This window comes from Heliangelus exortis, chromosome 8 (genome assembly GCF_036169615.1).
Source record: "Heliangelus exortis chromosome 8, bHelExo1.hap1, whole genome shotgun sequence".
Lineage (NCBI taxonomy): Eukaryota > Metazoa > Chordata > Aves > Apodiformes > Trochilidae > Heliangelus > Heliangelus exortis.
In genome coordinates, this window is record NC_092429.1 from 18,362,122 (window position 1) to 18,383,602 (window position 21,481).

Genomic DNA, 21,481 nt, shown 5'->3' on the forward strand with positions numbered 1-21,481 from the left:
GTCTGCTGTACAGAACTACCATCCATAAGTGTGTTTTTGTCAGATACAGTTTTAATATTTTCAATACAGCACAGTCTTAACAGTTAAGGAGAATCCACTATGAAAGCCAGTTTGTTTTGGATATTTCTGAAATCAAGATGCTTAAATTATTACCTTTATTTCTTTTTAATTTTTAAACCTTTAGACATGATCCAACAAACATCAGTTTTTGCAGAATTTCTGGTGCTGAAAGATAGGTAGTAAACATCCATATATATTTACCTCTTTCTATAAACCCACACCTTCCAACTGAATAAATTCGCATATTTTTAATATTAAGCTACCTGACATGTATAGAGGACACTGTGTTAAGTATCCTTTGTAGACCTGACATTGGGTGGGAGTTTATACAGAAAAACACTATACCACTTCTGTAACCACCAGCTGACATTGGTGCATTTCTGAGACGTAAGTACTTCAGCTCTCTGGAGTAAAATCAGTGAGCAACTAATATGAGCCCTGTAATAAACAGTCAAGGTGAGAGAGAGACTACAAACAGAAGATCAAATTGCACATCTGGGGAATACTGTACTCATCCAGCTATCTGGTGAGAACAGTTATGTTTCTTACTCCTAGTCATGTATCTTTATGAGAAGCTCAGAATCACTATTTAAAAACATAATTCTTTTATTTTCTATTATAAGGATACTACTTCTGCTCTTCTCTTTTATGCAGCCATCATAATAACTTTGCAGTTTAAGAGGATGCTCTACATCTTAACTGTTTGCCTGGCTGCATCATACACTTGATCTCCGTCCTAAATTCATGCTGAGGTAAGTGTGCATTTACAAAAGTTCTTCCTCAAGGGAGTCAGTGAGAAGCAGTGTCATCATTATCTTGCCATTCTCTCATTTCAGTGTTGAGTTTTGCAAGCTGAGATTATAGCTGAGACAAGCTGACAAGTTTTATTCCATGCATTTAATGGAAAGGTGATTCAGAGGTGATGTTAATGAAAGACATCTATGTCAAAGCTTCAAATAGGTTCTCCCACAGAAAAAAAAAAAAAAAACCCAACCAAACAAAAAACCCACAACTAAATAAGCCATCAGAAAACCAATGCAGAAGAAAGCCCAAAGGACTGGCTTCACCCCTTCACCCACCTTTGTGAGTCTGATGCAGCATTTGTGCTAGGACTGTCTTTAGAGCAGCTATGGGTAAGTCTACAACCACAGGAAAGAATGAATAAAATTGGTGGAGCTATGGAAAATAGTACCACCTGGTGACTGGAAACCATGACTGGTTGGCATTTCTAAGAGGGAATCTCACTGCTATTACAGGCAGTGAAGTACCACAGGTCATATCTTGGACAATGGCAAGTATTGACTCCAGCAGTAACTGCTGTGCTAGCAAATGGGAAAAAAGCTAGTGCTACTGAAAAGACTGTCAGAAAATATCCTCTAGCTGCCTCAGATGATAAATTTAGGGTCTATAAACCACAAAGTACATTCTGCTGCAGTGAAAAACATAAAAATAACATTGAAGTTTCCAAAGTATTTGCCAGTGCTATGATGCTTCTCACATGTTAAGGACTATGCATTATCAAATGAAAGTATTTGTTTCACTAATATAGAAGCATTAGCAGGTACTAATCAACATGATTCTGTTTTTCAGTCAAAAGTTGATATGTTTGCCATTAAATGCTTATCATATTAAATCAGTCAGCACAGTATTTTTAGTATTCTTTCTGTTTAGGAATGAAATGGTATCAACTGAGGATGATAGCTGTTCAGTTTGTCATTGACCTGGTGTCCACATGGCAAGACAGCTTCAGCTTGATGTCCCAAGTACCACTTAGAAAAAAGTGTTTATCTTTTAGTTTACTCTGGTCATCTAATACTATGATATTTCAAACCAAAATAGTACCATATCACTCTCCTGTGGCAACACTCTGTACTCAACATCTGTTATATAAATATAAATTATCAAAAGAATAGTCCACTATTATATAAAAATATTGATATTAACATTCAATCTTGCTGTGAATCGGAATAGATAGTATTAAGACAAACTGAGCTGGGAATAGCACCAGTCCTAAATCTGTAATATATTCAAAACTGGGAGAGACTCAATGAATTTGTATACAATCAGAAGGCAAGTGGTTCTTGGTGCTGTCAAAAATAATTCTTGTCCCTCAGATCCTTCTCATTAAATTGTCAATTGCCTGAATTTCTTATCCCCATGATTCTATAAAAAAATTAATAGGAATTTTGTAACAAATTGATGGATGATTCCTTTAATTTTTTACATTTACTGCACACAAAATACAACATAGCAAAATTAGCAACTTCTTTTTTTTTTTTAATGAAAAGGCTGTTTAGTGTCTCACAGGATCCTACTGAAGAAACTTCATTTCATCCCACAATAATACTAATACAAACTTGGACAGCTCCTTCTAAGTTTTTAAAATTCTAACACACGATTTTGAGTGTCACATTTTACTCCATGTATAACATATACATTCCTACACATTGGTTTTACTGATGAGAACATATCCATCACAGTAACAGGCTATCTTCTCTTTTCCAAACAGACAGAAGGAACTCACTTTCTAGTGAATTTGTTTTAGAAAAAAAAATCAGAATTATGCATTATGCCCTGCTGCTGGGTAATCTACATACTTGTATTTGAATCTAGATGAAACTACAGTACTTAACTAAATTTACTAGGCACAAGTACATGAAATCCAATATTGATAATAATTTATGAAGGTAAGAATACTGATTCCTATAATACTGCAAACATAGTTTATGATAACATAATTAGTTACACTAATAACACTGCTTAGGCACAGTCTTGCTAATTATGATATTATAAATATTAATGATATCAAGCCTTTGTATTTGATTGCCCCTAGTAGGATCATTTATCATGGTATTTCCTTTTACCCACGTTGTATTATTTTCCTTCCTTCTCCCTTGAATGTTCATTCCTGGACAAAGAGCCATCCTGAGTTTATGCCCAAAATACATCACTACGTTCTCAGTGATGCAGTCTGGTTACCTTTATATGTTATTATTTAGTAGCAATGATCCAATGATATAACTCAGTGCTAAGGGCAATCAAATACATAATCAATTATGTTCTGTATGCCTTTTTCCTTTTAAATGTCTAACAGAACCAGCCAGCCAGGATTACATAGTGCTTTGTTTTTCATTCTTTTTCATGTGACCTGCTTTGAGTTAAGATTCCTTTAATTATTAAATGCTTCCTTAAAGCTTCTTTTCACAATACCTTTTTAAAGTTAATTACTGATGTAGTGACAAGTGGAAAAGACTAAGAATTATAATTTTTTTCCCATTCAAAAGGACACGAGAAACACTTTTGACAATGGTTGTCTGTTTAGTAAAATACAAAGGTAATACAAAGAGAACACTGAATGCAGCTTTAAAGAAGAACTACAAATCTCAGTTACATGAGTTGGAAATGCTTTGTGTGTTTCTAGAGGTGCTAAAGGAAGTTTAGATAGAACCCCTTGAGCCTGGTTTAACTGCTTAACATAAGCAGATGAAAATGAAACTGCTTATATCTTGTTTTATTTTTAAGCAGCGTATTATCCGGAGCTTTAGGAATAGGATTGTCTTTTCTCCTGGAAGGTAATATTATAATTTTCAGAGCTCCACAGAGAACAACAATATAGGAGTCTCTAATCTCCTGCTAAATCCAACTCCAGTCATCAGCAATGATAAGCAGAGATTTGGAGGCATTTGACACTTTAAATCCTATTCTTTTGTAATTCTTTACTTTTAACAACTTTCACAACAGTGTTATATCAGATTTTTGGAAGGATAATCAATTGGCATGATGTATAACTGAAGTAGTCTTCAAAGTGATCCCCCCTAGTAACCAGAAACAAAAGTTCAGCCTCCCTGCTGTGCAGGTATTTTGCTTAGAGCAGTAGGCAGGGGGCATCCCTAGGAAGCCAGTTACACCTCCCTGCTTCTCAGCATGAATCATCCAGTGCTCCAGTGCTCTTGGCAGAGCTGGGGCAGCTGCAGCCCACTGCATCTGGCCAAAATCTCCAGAGATGCTATTGTAGCAAAGAACTATTAGAGCAGAGGGGAAAGACAGTCCAGAGATTAGGATTTCAGAGAGACCATAGTTTAAATTCCTATTCCACCACAGAGTTTCTAGGTTTAGAAGATGTTGCAGAATCTATTAAATTATTAAGTGTTACTGTTCCTCAGCTGTAACTTTCCTGCTTTGCAGAGGGTTTGGGAGTCAGCACACTCAAAAGACCATGAGATGCTCAAGTATGATGATTGAAGAAACACTCTTACTTGGTCCAGTGTTCCAACTCACCGATGGTTTGTCACAAGCTCTCTCAGCTGATGAGGCCAAGTGCCATGGGGCTTTCATGTCTCCTGAATGTTGCACCCTGGCTGGAACAGCCAAGAACCTCTGGTGTCATTATTAGTATTGATCTGAATTGAGTTGAGTTTCACTAAAATAAGCAGTTCCAGAACTTGTTCAAATGCATTTGTAATTTTTTATCCTACATCTTTTTAAAGACATGATGTATTCAATGAAATGATCACATTTATGTAAAAATGCTATCCTATATCAAGTAATTTCAAGTTTCTTTAAGCAGAATTCAGATATTTGTTAATACTAAGAAAGAAAAAGACTTGGTGACTTAATTGTGACAGCAGCAGTGGTTAACCAAGGTAAGTAGCAGAAACTACATGCAATGATCATGGATGGAATTACATTAAAAAACAGAGTGTCATTACACAGCAATGGCAGTGAAACAACATACCTTGCCCACCAGATCAGCAATCCTAGGTACTAGTTTTCCTTTCTGATGGCACACAGTTGCAGGACTCTGACCACTCCAGTCTTCAAGTTCCTCAATGCTTTTCAGGTAAAGAAGAGCTTGCAGTCCAGTGCAGTAGTCATCTATTACAGTGAAATCTTGATTCTGGATTGCACTGCATACCTAGAAAATAAGTCAGTTATCAGTAACATCCTGGCAGAGGAGTATATGAAATTAACAAGCTCTTTAAACTTACTCAATATCAGATGACTCTTCCTACAACTTCACTGGGAAAGAACTATGAGAATTCAGGATATTGGCTGTTTAATCTTGTGTTCTTATACCACCACTGCAGTTTAGGAAAAAAAAACCACCTTAATAACATTAGTTATGCCTAGGTTTCCTAATGACAGCCCTTAGACTAGATCTGTTTAGAAGTAAGCTTGCACACCCAGACCCAAGTGTGCCTTCTGTGGCACTGATGCTTAGCATGCAGGCACACTGCCAAGCCACCAGCTACACTCAGACCTTTGCCTGTAGACAGCCAGTGGCATTCCCCAGCTTGCTCTGTTCAGGAGTCACAGACATCTCTAGTTTAGTCACAGTTAAAGAAATCACAGAACCATGAACTTGATGATGTTGCAAGACATCTCTAGAGAGTGTCTTATCCAACCTCCCAGCTCAGAGAAGCCTTAATAGAGGAGGCAACTCAAGACCTCTGTCAAGGTTTGAATATCTTTAAAGACAACTATAGGGAACCTCTCCAGGGAACTTGGTCCAGTATTTAATCTCCCTTGTGGCTTCTTCTTATATTAAATGGAATTTCTGTTTCAGTTTGTGTCCATAGCCTCTTGTCTTTTCACTTGATTTCCCTGAGAAGATTCTGGCTCCAACAGAAGTGTCTCAGCAAACAGCACCCACTGAACAAGCCTGTTAGTATGGTGTGAGCACTTCCAGATAGAGAACAGAATGGTCTCATTCTGCTAATCACCATTTGCCATCCAGTGGTACTAGGAGGTCAGGCCACTTGATTTTAGATAGTTTAGAAGAACAACTTCTCATTAATTAAACTTTAATTATATATACATATATACGTGAAACAATGATTCCCTGTAACATGTAAACACAAAACGGCTCACAGCAGAGAACAGTCTGACCATTTACAGGGATTCTTCTGAACCACTTTATGAATATGCAAATTAAAATGCAGAGAGATCCCCAACCTAACAAGTGAATAAAAAATTCTGACTCTTCTCAGAACATCTTCTCACTAACTAAACTATAATCATCCATCAGTGATGAGGTGCAGGATTGGATGACTATAATTAATTGTCAGTCCCTGTAAAAGCTCTGATATTCCAGATATGCCAGTGTTTTCAGCCTCTGATTCAGCTTTTATTCTAAAAGCTAAAAGAAATACTCCTGCTGATACCTACACTTACAGACACACATAATGAACACAACAATGAAACTGCCACCTATTTTAGAACATGAATGTGTGCATGTGCAAAAATTCATCCACACTCCTTGAAAAGGAAAACACACCTTGGATCACAGTTGACATTGACACTTAGAAATACAGGAAATATATAATTGTTTTTCACATTTTCAGAAGTGATAATACAATTTGTAATTCTAAGGACAGGTACCCATCACATCAAATATAATAGACTACAGCTGTATAAGGGAAAAAATAAGAGCCATCTATAAACTAAGCACAAGAACATTTTCTATGCAGCACATTCACATTACACAAAATCTGTTTCTCTGGAGAAACAGCGTGGGCATTAACTAGGTCTGCCACCCCTACCATAAGCTTCAAGACTGTTTTTTTTCTAGAGCAATTATAGAGAACATCATAATAATTTCCTGTACAGGTTTAACTGCAAAACTCTACTGATGCTTATTTAAATCTTTTGTTCACCAAGGGATTCTCTCTCTTTTTTTTTCTTATGTTTTTTAGTGCATGGGTAACACTTTCTTTATCCTGAAATATTTTGACAGGATGAATACACACAAGATACACTGGAGGATACCTGTAATCTTATAAATAATGAGGCTTTTACTGTTTTCCATCTTGTGGTGCAGTGTAACATATTACACTAATATAAAATGTGCAGAAGATAATATCACACCAAGAGCTAACATTTGATCACTGTGAGTCTGTGTTGAGTGTACTGTTTGCCTTCCTTGGAAAGTCACGTAAGTTCCAGAACCAAATGCAAGATGCAATTTTTAAAGAAAAATTAAATCTTTGCACTAAAGAAAAAGCGTTATCCGAAACGGAAAGACTTAGACACAGAATTAGCAAGTGTTTTCAGACAATCCTCCTCTTCTGTAGAAGCCTTATGACTGTGGTGCCCAATGGTGCAGATAATTAATTGAACACATGCTTTCACTAATTTCACTGTGACGAAAGCAAGTGCTTGTGTCTGAGTCTTTCCTAGAACAAGAGAAATTCAAACATTAACACATACAAAACCAACAGAAATAGCTTTGCCATGTTTTTAGCAAGTTCCAAAACATTCTGAGCTTTGAAATTTCTTATGATGCACACATCAGATGATGAGATTTGTGTTTTAGGCTTCAGCTATCTCCTATGAATCAATGTAGAAGCCTTTGCTGCATTTTAAAAGGTGGTGAACAAAGTCAAGATAAAAGGTCACCCTGACCCATCAGCCATGACAATTTCTACACCACAGAGAGAGGTTTTTAGCATCATACCTGGCTGCCTTTGAATCACCAGTTTAAATGACACTGTGCTCTCTTTTCAGAACAAGAGAAGTGGTAGAGCAATAGACCAGGTGAGACTCAAACTCATGCACCCGGAAAAATCACAGAAGAACTGAACTGACCCATCTCCACACATCATTAAAGCCCTTGCCTCGCTCCTGCTGCTTGCACTGGGAACAGGAAGGCTTCCCCTCCCTTGCAGAGCAAAACCGTGAGCCCCCTCTTCTGCTGGTATCTTATTTTACAGGTGTGAAGAGCAGGAAGAGCAGTCCAGCTATGGCAATATTTAAAACTGAACCTTTTGGTTACTGCCATCTCTCACTTTATGTTATATTAAGCTGCATCAGCAGGCGATAAAGGTGAGCAGGATGCCAGTGTGATATCTGTGTTCTGTGCCTTGCACACCAATTGGGGCAGCAGCATGAAGCTGCTCAGCACCTCTCCTCTCCTCAGCATCCTGCTTTTATCAAGCAAACAGCAAAGGGTGCTTCACTTTAGGCCCTGAAGCAAAAGCCTGAACAAAATTGTAGCTTCACAACTGAGGGCATACACACAGTCACATTGTGCCAGAGCAGCAGTCTGTGTTCTGTGGCTAACAGAGGCTGCTTATGGACAAGTATAAGAAATGGATAAAGTGTGGATGAGTTGCTCACTATATAAGCAGTAGCGCTGGGACTTCCCATGGCAGAGATGGCACATGTTTAACATCTATTGATCCTAAATAATCCAAGTGAATCTGTTTTATGAGTAAATTAACATTGAACAGTTCTCTGATCCCCGCTTTCACCTTAAACATTTAGGCAGAATGTAGCTTTCTCTTCCTTGGGAGATTTGAGACAGGCCCTGTGACCAAATTGTGGGTCACAGGGAGGTCCAGATGGCAATGAAGTTGCAAGCTCAGATCACAATGAAGCTGTTAGCTGCTGACAAGTGCTGTTCTGCTGTCCTGCTTGTGTTTGTCTCTAGTTTTGGACTAGAACTTGGGCTAGAAGAGAAAGGTGCTACATTTTTTTCCTGCTTAAAAAGGTAATGTATATTACTTACATTGCACTAATATTCAGGGAGATAATTTTGCACAAGCTTGGTTTTACTGCATTGCCTGGCTCTGCCTTGGCAGTAGGATTGCTAAAATTTCATTTTTAACACCTGACCTTCTCCCCTTTCACACATATCCAGACTCCAATGATTGCCCCTTACTTCCCAAAAGAGACAAGCAGGTCAACATGTTATGCATGATCAATGAAAGTGTGCTCTCCGTGTTATGAAATCTACAACTGTTCAGTATGAGACATGTCTGAGATACTAAAAGCTGCCATGCCTGCTTTGCTGCTGGTAAATCAAACATACACCAAATGATCTCACTGGGGAATGGGGATGCAAAACGAATCACAGTCTGAAGTTCTAAGTAAAACTGTTTTGCAAAATGCAATGATGGGAGAAGCGTGCTGATGCCTTGCATAAGAAATTATCTGTCTGCCCTATTATTAAATAAACACAAATACCGAATCTAACTTTGTCAAAGAATCTAGAGCCATTGCACATCTTACTAGAGGAAATGGAGAAATTGTCAGGAGATTACTATTGTGTAAAAAGAATTGTACAGGTTACATGGTTGCTATTAATCATTCACACCAACCTGAAACTTTTAATTTACATGTTTTGAAGTGAAAGTTCATTATTAGTGACAGGTACTACCACATCATCTATAAAACTGTTGTAAAAAAATTGTAAATGCCTTTGCTTTTAGCAGAAGAATTACACAACGAAGAGAAGCTGATTTCTGAAGTCTTTACTGAGACAAATACCCTGCACCATTTACTGAGCTACATCTGTGTAAGACCTTTTTTAGGTTTTGTTCATAGTCTATTTTTCTAGAAGCAAGGGAGAAAGTACCCAGACATTGCATTTTCTTGTTGCTTTTCTATCTACAAAAATGGAAGTGGTGCCTGTCTGAACTGTGGCATATCCTGGGGGACCATTTAGAAGACCTGTGCCATCCATGCAGAACCTGGACAAAGTGTCATGAGTCAGATCACCCACTAAAGCAATTCCTGTTCAGTGTTGTCCTTACATATTCCCAATGGGGGTTCCTGAGAAGGAGAAAATATTTCCTGAAACACTAGAAAGAGGAAACAATGAAATCCTGTTCAGGTATTACTCTGTCCACTCTCTCTCTTATCCCACAACCTTCAGTTTTATTTATGGACAAAAAGGAAAAAGGACACCAGTCCCCACATGCATTCTTTCTGTTCTAATCTACCAATAGCAGGGATTTCTGCTGAAGTGGCAGAGAGGATGCAGATGTAGACATGTTTGTATCAGTTCTTCCCTAAATTATTTTCAACTAACAAGCAGTAGTATGTCTATAATCTCATATACTGCTAATTCTCTGCAAAAGGGCTTAGCAGGTCAGAGAATCAAGCCTTTTTAATAATGTGTTCCTTTGCATGAAGTGTAAATATTCTTGGTGTGACCAGATCTGAATGTCTGGCAGCAGTTGTGCTACTATTCAAAATTGTCTCAAAGCACACTGAAGTCCTTTGCCAGTGATGGATTTGTGGCAGGAGACATTAGCTCAGAAAACAAAATATCATTTTTTACACCCCTCCAAAATATACACTTCTCTCTTCAGAATATGGGTGTAAAATAATTGACATTTTTATGATGACAGAAGTAACAGTAAGGAAGCAGATGGGTGGCAGTGATACATGGTCTAGAATTAAGAAGATTGATGGTTATATATTTGTATATACAAACGCAAATCACATAGCTTGGCTGTTGTTCTACCATATTAGTTTCCATTTGTTGTTGCTATAAAACATCAAAGCATTGATGTTCCCATATATTGCATTTAGCGGTAATGTAACGGACTACCAAAAAAAAAAAAAAAAAAAAAAAAAAGAAAAAAATCAAAGTGAGAGTTTCTAAGTAGCTTCCTGGCAATTGAGACAGCAGGATCTTTCATCTGTGCTGTAACTGTGGCAGTGCATTGATTTAAACTCCTTCTGAGATCTCAAATGCTTTCATATTCTTAGGTTTTGCTGGCTGCTTTCTTTTTGCTTTCATTTTTCCCTTCAAATGATAAAATTTTAGCATTTAGCAGAATGCCATCTTACCTCCCCAGAAGACAGAGATTTATTTCAGCTTTGGTTCTAAAATGCATAGTATCTCTAAGTAAAATAGCTCTCAAAATGCCATCCGATTAGGAAACTGGCCTGTGACTTCACAGATTCTAATATTTTTACCATAGCAAGGGGATAAACAACTATTATTCCTCTGGAATACCTGTGACAGATTTTACAATGGTTTAACAATTTGGCTTTTCCATTAATTTGGTTGACTTCCTTTGAAATATTTTTTACTGATATACCCAAATAGTATGTAAAAGATTTCCTGTTTTGATTTTATATTAGAATATATTGTCTATTTTAGCATTATTTATCATCCTTTTTAGAAACTTTCTTTCTCTCTTAAAAATTCTTCCTAATATGTATTGAAGACATAAATCCACATTATTGTTAGAGAAACATTTATGAATGACTCTAAGCTGTTTTTCAATGTATACTTGAGGCTACTGCTTTTTTGATTAGTGTCTATTGATTAAGATTCTGGTGGAAAAAGACTAAGGCTCTAAATGAATGCATGGTGCTTCAGGAAGGATTCTATTTTTGCCCATCTGGGTATCTATATGAATCAACAGCCTTAAGAAAATTAATGTTATCATAGTGGGCAAGAGCACGATTATAATCTGGGTAAGCATTCACAGAATTTAAAGTTTATTCACAAAAGCAGCTAGCAAAAGTTGACTCAACAAAAGAGAGAACTTTCTGGGTCATGCAATCTATACGTTGCATAACTATTGCCTATGGAAATAAAATGTATGTGTTTTAGCCCCAGTATAATCCCAAGGGCTGCCCAGATCTACAAAGCAAGGAGCAGTATACACAGCACTGGTTGTCAGTACTGATAATAATGCAGTAAGAGCTGTGATATGAGAGTTAGCACATAAATCTGGTCTCCTTTGAGAAGGGTTTCTGTACTTGGAATCTTCAAGATTCCAATGTCTATGGCAAGGCTGTCAGTGTAACAATGGTTCCTTCTCTTCATGTCTCGTTGAACACAGACTTAGCAGAACCTATTTAATGTAGCCTAAATCATTCTTTCTATTAGCAATTATTACTTTTGTTAGAGTGTTGTAGGATTAAGAACATTTCGGAAAGTGGATTATCAACGTGGTGCACTCTCTGGAAAAAAATGAGATTTTTTGTTTTGAAGAACAAATTTGCAAGTAAGAAAAAGTTTCCCATATATTGATACAGTACAGATGGAATAATTTGTTACATTTGCATTACCTGTTTAAAGGACTCTAGAAATATAGGTTAGCAGATGGGATGTTACTTAACAAGGCTTCAGATACTGGATCGATATGCAAAAATGATTTGGATGATAGCTGATAGTCTTTTTAAAACATCAGAATTGGCCTAATATACATGAACTAATGATCTGCTATTTTTTCCAAAGTCTAGTATGGCTTTCAGAAAGCAAGTTGAAGTACTCAAATATTACATCTAGGAATTTTCTGAATTGTGGGAGAAAACCCACATAACTTTTTTTCTGAGTCCTGGACTTGAAGTCCTACTGAGCTAAGAGCTTATTAGTGACAATTAAAGGGCAACATAGAGAACAAAGATTCAAAGATGCTAACAACTCAAGCCTCTGAAGAGTAGGCAACCATTCACACAAGGCTTAAGAAACTTATATAGGAAAAAAAAAAATTACTGGATGGTCTGATGTCATGTGCGGGTCAGTAATGAAGTATTTCAGTTATTTTGTTTTACCTCAAGTGTGTTCATCAGACCAGCTTGAGGTAAAGTGTTACTTTATTCAGAAGTACAGGCTAATGTCAGTAGGTAATGGAGCTCAAAATGAGTTAAAAGAAGAAAATCTCCAGCACATAAAAGACAAGCTTGCAGGATAAAAGCTCTGTCTCCTATACAGCTTGGATCCTATCTACGATAGGACAACATAATGCTGACATGGTGCTGAGCAGAGCTGAGATGATATTTAGGGAGCATAGAGGCAGGAACTGCAGGTAAGGAAATGAGCATGTGGTACCAGCACAGTCAGAAGGGCCACACGGCTTGTGCTGAAGCCACAGCAGTCTCCTGAGAAGGGATGTAATGAAAAGCCTCTCCAGCACCAAGGTAATGGTTACTCTTGCTGGCATAGAGACCACAAAGTACCTCATTTTTGAGGATGAAAGACAGACCTTGCTTGTGTACTGCACTCCAGCAACTCTGGGCAACTGTGACGGAAGAGAAAAAACTCTAGAATCCATTAGCCACTCCTCAGACCAGGGCACAGCAGGGGATAAGAGCATTGTAAGGTGTCCCTTAGGAATGTTATCTAATGCATTAATTCCTATGATACTCAAATGCATTTTTCCTCCCTTAAGTTCTTCTCTACCAGTTAATGTATCTTTGATCTAAATAGCTAAACTGGCTGTTTGGGACTGAGAAAATAGAGGACCCCAAATGATGCAATTTTGTATCCTATGTCTTTGAGAGGCAAAATTCAGAAGACATCAAGAATATTGAGAAGGTTCCCTGAGGTAACTGGCTTTTTCCCCTGTGAACCACTCCTAGAGGAATGGTTGTATTTCCTTATCTCACTAAAGCATTCTGCCAGTTCTTGGACTACAAAGTGGACCTTTATGCAGCAGGTGGGCACACACGGTGACAACAGATCAGCTCTCCTAAGAAAACAAATATGATTCCACATGCCTTGAGTATTAAGGAGTGTGGGAAACAGCCTCATAATCAGCCATCTATAGTAAATTATATCATTGGAGTGTAGGTCTACAAAATGAAAGATATCTATCTTTAAAAGCAGATGGGCTAACTCCCCTGTGTGAACAGTCCAATAACATATAGAGGTTCTACAACTATCTTTAAATGTATGTTGAATATCACTTCATATTTCATTTACTAACACCCAAAGGTTTCACCTCTCTCTTATAAGTACTTCTGTGGAAAATTAAATCCTTGCTCTCCCAGAGGTTCTGCAACTGCTGGTATAGCATCAGTAGTTGTGCCAGATACACCTAGATTTACTCAATCCATTTCCATGAACTGTATCCTCCAGCTCCTCTAAAGATATTTCTAAAGGGCTGGTTCAAATCTCTCAGATCTGGTGGTTTCATGCTAGAAGTCATCAAGTAACATAGCATATTTAGTCAGAAGTTAGCAGTGGTCTTAAGATTTTGTTTTCTGAGAGCTAACCAACAGATAAACCATCCTGTCTGGACTGGAGCTGGTCTGCCATTCCATTTTTTGAAAGGCATATTTTTCAGAAGTGAGGGTGGTTCTAGGAAAGCACGCTTTTCAGAAAAGTAATGTGTTCTGAAAAATGTGTGGAAGAGAGTTTCAGAATTACTAATATGTGCTATTTACAACATGGAATGCAACACCTTCACTTGAAAATGTCTGTTTTGCAATCCAAGTTAATTGGACTGAAAAGATCAAAACTAAAATATGTTGCAAAATGACTGAAACAAAGATTTGATTCACCCAAATAATATTTTTTCTTTAAATGTGTTAATTCCAGACATTTTTCAAATTTTGATTTTCAGTTTAAATTGGAGAACTTTTGCCATCTTTAAACTTCCCTGCTACAGAATAACTATTTCCTAATCATTGATAATACTTGATTTCATGAATGCATATTTGATCTGGGTTAAACTTCAGTGCTCTACATTCCAGGACACTGGATCAGACACAGACAGCACTTAAACCCAGATCTAGTCTGATTAAATGAAATTTGTCAATGGCAAACAGTTTCCTCAAAGAAGTTTCCAATAAACTCTAATGAGAACCATCTTCTGTGGAACATCCTCCTGTGACCAGAATTTTGAAAGCTCTCAAAAATCCAACAGGAAAGAAATTTTTCTATTTTGGAACCTCAGTTTAGTCCCGCAGTGATTAACCCCTCATCTTTGTGAGCCTTTCCTTCTTGTACTCTCACATTTTATTTCAGCTAAAATTACTTTCATCCTTTATCAGCTTGCCTGTATGAGTTTGTGCAGCAGCTGCTGTGTCCATTGAAGAGTGAGATTCATGTGTATAAAATAGTTCTGACCCTCCAAGTCCTTCGTGTCTGAGATAAAAACCCACTTCCACATTTTCTTGGGGATTTTTTTTAACCTAACTCTGGCCAAATAATAAATATTGGCAAGAAAAGTGGTGACAAAACTCAGATATTGAAGGATGTTAAACCCTTTCTTAAATGTACTGCCAGCTTCAGAAAAAGGGTTTCTGTTTGTTTCTTTTATTCAAATCGCATAGATAAAAGGATCTATTGCCAACCAGATCAAGCTGTGTCAGGGGGGTTGCGTTGTAGCAGGAAAAAACTTCAAAAAGACATCAGGGCTCATTGGTCCATCATGCCTGGGCAGAAAAAAGATTTTTCTGCCACTGGGAAAACTGCCAGATTGGTCACCAAACTCCAGGTAGCCCTGCGGGGAGACAGAGCCCATGGGGGTGTGGGCAGCAGGATTGTGCCTTTCCTATGGCACAGCCTCCTCCCCTGCCTACTCTCCCTTCCTTCTTTTCACTGCCAGATACAGCCTCTGACTGAAAGATCAACAGAGCTGCCACAATGCAAAGAGAAAAAAATTGTGCATGCATATTTTCTTTCTATGACCAATGCTGTTTCTAAGAAAAACTTCAGAGCTTTGTAATCCTGAATATTTTACATTTTCTCGTTTTCAAAGACAAGTCCCCTGCAGACACAATATGTATAATTTAAAACAAAACACAGGAAATTCCCTAAGTAATTACCAGAGATGGCAGTAAGAAAGAAAGAAACTCAGCATTTTCTACTGTGCTAATCTTTCCTTCTATTTACATTTTCAAACTCCACCAAGGAGCTGGGTACACTTTCAGATTCAATTTTCAGTCACAAGGGGTACTTTCTTCAGCAGCTTCACATCTGAGAGTAACCTAAGCCAAGTAAAACAACTAGCCCACAATTTCTCTGACACTTAAGTAAGTCTTTTTTGAAGAGTCATCTCCATGTTGCTTTTACTTTGTGAAATTTTAAACAAAACTCATCTGGTGTCAGTTCGTACCATATGGTTTTACCTACAAGGAGGGCATCTCTGTGCTTGTTCCTATAAGACAGTGGAAGCACTAACCCACACAAGTAGTGTGAATCCACATGAAAAAAAAGGTGCAGCTGTACTGTGTTTTGGAAATTTGATTCAAAGCAATATTGTGGACCCTTGGAAAAGATGATGATAGTGTGTTGCCAAAGCAATTATTCTTCAAATCTACTCAAAGCTTGGAGTCCCTGTGTCACCAGACTCAGGGAAGCAGGACAGTGTCCCCAGGTATAAAATTAGAGAATAAATCTTCTGGGAGGCTGGGATTGACTGGTATAGGACAGCATTTAAGCTGATGATCAAATGAGACCTAACTGTTATTAAGTAATTATTACCATTCAGTGATAGTTTAACCTACTTTGTATGAGAATCAATTACAAGAATGACAAATGATAATTCTTAAGAAATTAGCCTGAATTCATTCTTAGAAATTTATGAAATAACAATCATATCTATACAGACCTCATTTACTAGCTGATAAAATGAACATAAATAAAGAAAAGCTAATAGATAAATCCCCTAAGAAGCTCCAAATACAATGTTAAGTTACTGCAAAATCACACAAAATAAAAGGCACTGTAACTTAGAGTTTAGTCTGTTACTTTTCAATTTGCTGATTTGAATATTGCAACTTTTCATTACACGTAGCAAGATAATAAAAGTAAACATCAATAACGGAAACATGTTCTATTATAGATTTTTTCCAACTATAACCAATAAAACTTTCTAGGCTTTTTTGTTTCACAAATGTTGATTTCCATTAAAAGGAATTCTCACAGAAAATTCTCACTAACAATTAGCAACTTCCATTCCAAGCATCTGTAATGGAACAAGTGTGGCAGACATCTAATGACTTTTTCCATTAGCAAATATAGACAGTTGAGAGCGGGTTGAGTTTCTGTGATTAGCACTGGAAGAAGTAGAAAATAATCAAATGATTATCAGAAGTGATCACATGAGTATGAATGTCCCAACTCTTCTCTCTCTTTCACATTACTTTTTCTTTTGATTTTATGCCGACATGTTCAAACAGCACTTTGTTCTCTCTTTTGTTTCTGCTGGTACTGCAAATTTCAGCTCTGCAGAGAAGCACCACTCCATTCAGTTCTGCATCCATTGAAGACTTTTTTTAAGCTTTGTGAGGAATGGAACTAATGACACCTGGCTTCCTGCAGCTCTGTGCCTCGTGGTTGGGTTCTCTGACATCTAATAAGGTGTTACTGCCAATTAAAGCCTTTCCTGTGGCTGACACAGTCCTGACAGTGCTGTCCCATGTGGATTCTCAGAGGTCTAATAGAGGTCAGCTTGTAGCACACTCATGCATACAGTGAAGGAATGCAGATCCACTCTCTCCTCTGTCAGACTTTGCTTTCTCATAATTTGTTTTAGCAAAATACCTTCTATATTCTGGCATATTTCATTGAAAATGGCCACAAAGCTCAACTGCAACTGAGGGTACTCAAAAGGACAAACATATATTGAGTTTCTTTGGGAATATGAGCTAAAACTGCTATTTCTATATGAGACTACATTTGCCTCTGTCAAAGAACTTAGATCTGAAAACAGATTTTGCCTTAAGTGTTATCTTTTTTTTTCTTAAAATTGCTGGTGGATGTAAAGAGCCATTCCTTGAATCAATTTGATGACCTGCCACTGTGCCCAGCAATCTATTCTGCACTCATCAATTTAATTGGCAAGAGAAGAATTAGCTCCCACATTTTATCTTCTCTGTATCATGGATAGCTTTGTACAGAAAGGTTTTGTCCTACCTCAAGTGACAGCCTGCATCAGAAACTTCATTGTGTCCAGCTGGTGCCAAAGTGTGCCTATTTGTAGGCTTATCCAGCCTGGAGCACTCTCTGCCTGGCACAAAGCAAAGCCTTCAGCCTCTGTTCCCTCCATCTGATGGTGTAAGGATGGGATGGGGGCAGAAGAAGGATTTGGCCAGGCCAGGCAGGAGAAACCTGCTCTGCCACACCCAGTGGCACTCTGTGGTTGTTTAAGACTTGTATACACCCAGCACCCACTTCCTTCTCCTTGCACAGAGCTGAGGTCAGACACAAACAAAGACTGAGCTGTTCTTCTGCGTTCAGAATCATTGCTATTCATTGCAAGAAAAAATAAATTTTTTCCAAGTGTCATCAGTGTAAACTTAACCTGCAACCACAAAGCAAAGGGCTTACTCTGTCACTGCCCTGCTCTTCAGTCCCAGGATTTCAATGTCTTTTAGTTTTTCACTCTCCATGCCATTAAGTGGCATAAACACTAATTCCTGGATGAGAACTGTTTGGCCTTATTTAGTCTTCACTTAACTCAAACATCAGTGACTTTGGTGACTTTAACAGACCCTGAAATGGGCTTAAAGGAACACCAATTAAGTGCCTGGAGGGCTAGGTCTCTACTTTGCAATTCAGTAGACATATGAAAACATAATAGATAAATTGCATCAGGGACCTTAATGAAAATTTAAAACATAATAAAATGGGAAAAATATGATGAATGATTACAGCAGTCATTTACTTCACTGGGGTGGAGACCACATGATTTTTATGAAATGATATTTTTTTCCTGTCATTTCAGTGATTATATTTTCAGAGCCTTGCTTCTGCATTCTGATACCCAGGGCATTTCATACCCATGTATACCCATTTATACCATTATACCATAGCATAAATGTATACACATTTTATACCTGTTTCTCTCAGGATTTCATATTTGTACAAAACAAACCCAGTGCTCTCTCACAGTTCAAGTCTCACTATTTTGTGATGGAAAAGCTTGTTTATTCACACACAAAGGGCCATCCCGATGTTATAAAAATCCCTCGGCTAAATACTTCAGTAAAAAGCCTGCTGAAGAAAAGTAATAATCAAACTGAACTGAATCCCTAGAGACTCTGTCTCCAGAGAGGTACCAACAAACACGCTCCTTAAAAATGTTACAAACCCCACATGTAGTCTTGTAAACACAACAGTGTTCTGTGTTGCAGGGAGATTATATCTTGCTGAGCAAAAAAAAATTACATTGTTATTGCTTTCCTATCATGGACTGTCCTACTTCAAGAATGGCTTTGTTCCTCCTCAGATCCCTGAGGCCTCAAACACAACTGGTATGGGGCAGGACAGAAGGGCACAGGGAAGATCCAGCATCATGGCAGCTCCATCTCATAGGTGGGATGTATCCCACCTTATTCCCTTGCCTGAGAGATGGTGGCTACAACAACAGGACTGCAAGGTACTACATCCTCCTGTTCAGGGCAAATGGAAGACAGAGATAGGTGAAGCTGGGTCTGACACAGGGCTTGGGGCAAAGCTACAGGCTGCCCTGATGGAAAACAGCATTATATGGGGGTATTTTAAATCGTTGCCACGTAGAGCAATCCATATTGGAGCAAAATGGGATCTCCATACTTTGTATGAAATTTTTTTTTAAAAGGAACCCACATTCTTGTAATAACTACCAAGATTAACAAAAGTATTCCATACCAGAATATAATGTGAAGAGACTACCACGAAACAAGTATGCTTCAGAAAGTGCCCCTTTGTTCTACCTTTCTTTTTATTACATCTGCTAGAAATAATGACTACAGAGTCTCTTTCAACAAAAGGTCATTTATGTCAATGGACAGAACACAGAGGATCAGATCACCTGCGGTAATTGCAAATTAATGCTCTACCGCTAATGCATTAACTACACAATATTGATCTACAATTGAATCATACAGGCTACTGTGAAGTGATTTTTACTTTAATATTTTTTATGCCTTTAATGCTTTTTCCATAATGCATTTTTCCTTTCCATTGGAATTTTCTATAATTGTCTCAATTTCTAATTTCCTGCAGTGAGATGACTTTGAAAAATCTATGTGTCTTTCAAAGCCCTGGAAAAATTTAACAAACCATCAATGTGACATGGTAAATCACATACATAATGAAGAAATGACACAAAAAACCTTATATACATCTTATTTTGATAAATTTGGGCTCTGAAAAAGCTTATTTAAATTAAAAAGAAAAAAACAAACAAAAAACAAAAAACCAAACAACTTTATTCCAGCTTCACTGGAAACCTGTAGTACACTGTACCTCAGAAAGATGCAGCTAGACATTTCTGGAGATTTTGGTATGCACTGAGAGCAGGACTGTGACCATAAAGTTGTTATTTCTTTTTTTAATTTCATGCCTGTACTGAAAAGGTATTGATGAATTTTTGCATGTTACAAAATGTTTAGTAATATGGAATCAACTGAAGCATGATTGAAAAGTTTCAGCATTTTCAGTGCAAAATCAAAAAACAAGTGAGGGCTTTTTGCAATGAGTCCATGCATTGGAAGAATGTATCTTGAAATTCTGTACTTTCTCTGTATTTTGGTACTGAGAAAGCAGAACCTGAGATAAGAAACAGAGGTTTTGACTATTGAAGAAGGAATGCCTTGTGCATTTGATAACAAGGATGTGAGAAAGAGACTGGGATTCAGGGGAAGATATATTAGCTGGGTGTTTGTATGACCCTGTTAGGCAGGAAAGCAATGGCAATGATTCTCATAATCCTAATTAGGTTCCAGAGATGACCTGTGAAGATCAGGCTGCCTTTCTCTGTCTATCACAATGTATCTTACTTAAGCAGCATATATAAGGATTTCAGTGTAGTCCTAAGTGTATTTCTTGTAAGACTGTCTATAGAGATTACTTGTTTCCTTCTCCCTTCCATTTGACTTTGCCAGTACGAATATAGTATTTATTCACAGGCTTGCATGAAGTTTAATATAGGCTTATTTTTAAATAAATCTAATTGAAGTAGTTCAGATCCTTACCTACACAGTGGCTTTAGAATCCATTTATCTCAGCTTAGTTTAAATGAATTCTCCACTTTAGTTAAACAGAAATAGGCCACTGAGTGGATAGGTTTGATCCAGAGGAGTTTAAAATCAGTTCTAGAGGTAAGATTTAAGTTCAACTGAAGAAGTCTAAGAAAGAAGCAAAGAGTTTTGTGACCATCTCTGGAAAAAAAATCTGTTGAAAAGAGAAGTTGTTCTGTAAAAGGCAGAAGACCAGTATAGATCCAAATAATTTCTGGTAGTCAGTTCCAGAGAACTTAATTATGACTAAAGAGAAAATACTAATTAATGTTTTTGTAAATCAAATATTCTTTCTCTTGGCTACTGTCTGGGATGTCTTCATTATTTCAGAATTTTCCATTGCCATGGGGGCAAACCAACAAAAAAGAAAAGAAGTAACAAAATAACGAACAGCTACAGTCTATCTAAAGGAAAACTGCATAAATGACATTAATATCCCTTAATCAAGAAACAGATACAGCAGATACAGAACAGAAAATCATTCCACTCTGCTTTTCAGATCATGTAACATTGTTACAGACAAAGCCATCAAAATGGCAGCTCTATTAGCAATAATAAACAGAATGCATCTATAGCATGAAACATTCTCTTGCCAACTCTATTTTTTTGTAGACAAATGCTGCTCTATAATCTGTTCTATTACTTAGCATTTACATGGAAGAAACTCTCAGACCATTGTGTAGTGATCTTTTGCCTTTCCACAGCAAAAGAATTTGAAGCATTCTAAGAGAAACTAAAAATGAAAAAAAAAAAGTATTCATAAATCCAAAGACCATATTAGGTCTATAAAAAATCAGTAGCTTTCTATTTCACATTCCAAAAATGCTAACTTTGGTGTGCATTAAAAAAAAAATACAACAACATTAAAACATTAAGTTGGCCTATTCTTTTTTTCTGAAACATAGTAAAAAAATTACTAACCTATGCAGTCACTATG

At 37.3% G+C, this 21,481-nt stretch overlaps 1 protein-coding gene across 19 annotated transcripts in view; it reads right to left on the reverse strand.

The window, feature by feature from the left end:
* The window catches only part of DPYD (dihydropyrimidine dehydrogenase), a 344,906-nt gene that overhangs the window by 40,893 nt on the left and 282,532 nt on the right, over window positions 1-21,481 (reverse strand). For 13 of the 19 annotated variants that reach the window (XM_071750810.1, XM_071750811.1, XM_071750816.1 and 10 more), the window contains 2 exons: window positions 21,218-21,277; window positions 4,796-4,975 (listed from right to left, as the gene is read on the reverse strand). In XM_071750810.1, coding sequence (XP_071606911.1) covers window positions 4,796-4,975; window positions 21,218-21,277 — 240 coding nt within the window. The remainder of the gene's footprint in view (window positions 1-4,795; window positions 4,976-21,217; window positions 21,278-21,481) is intronic. The other 6 variants (XM_071750824.1, XM_071750818.1, XM_071750813.1 and 3 more) reach the window with 1 other exon arrangement.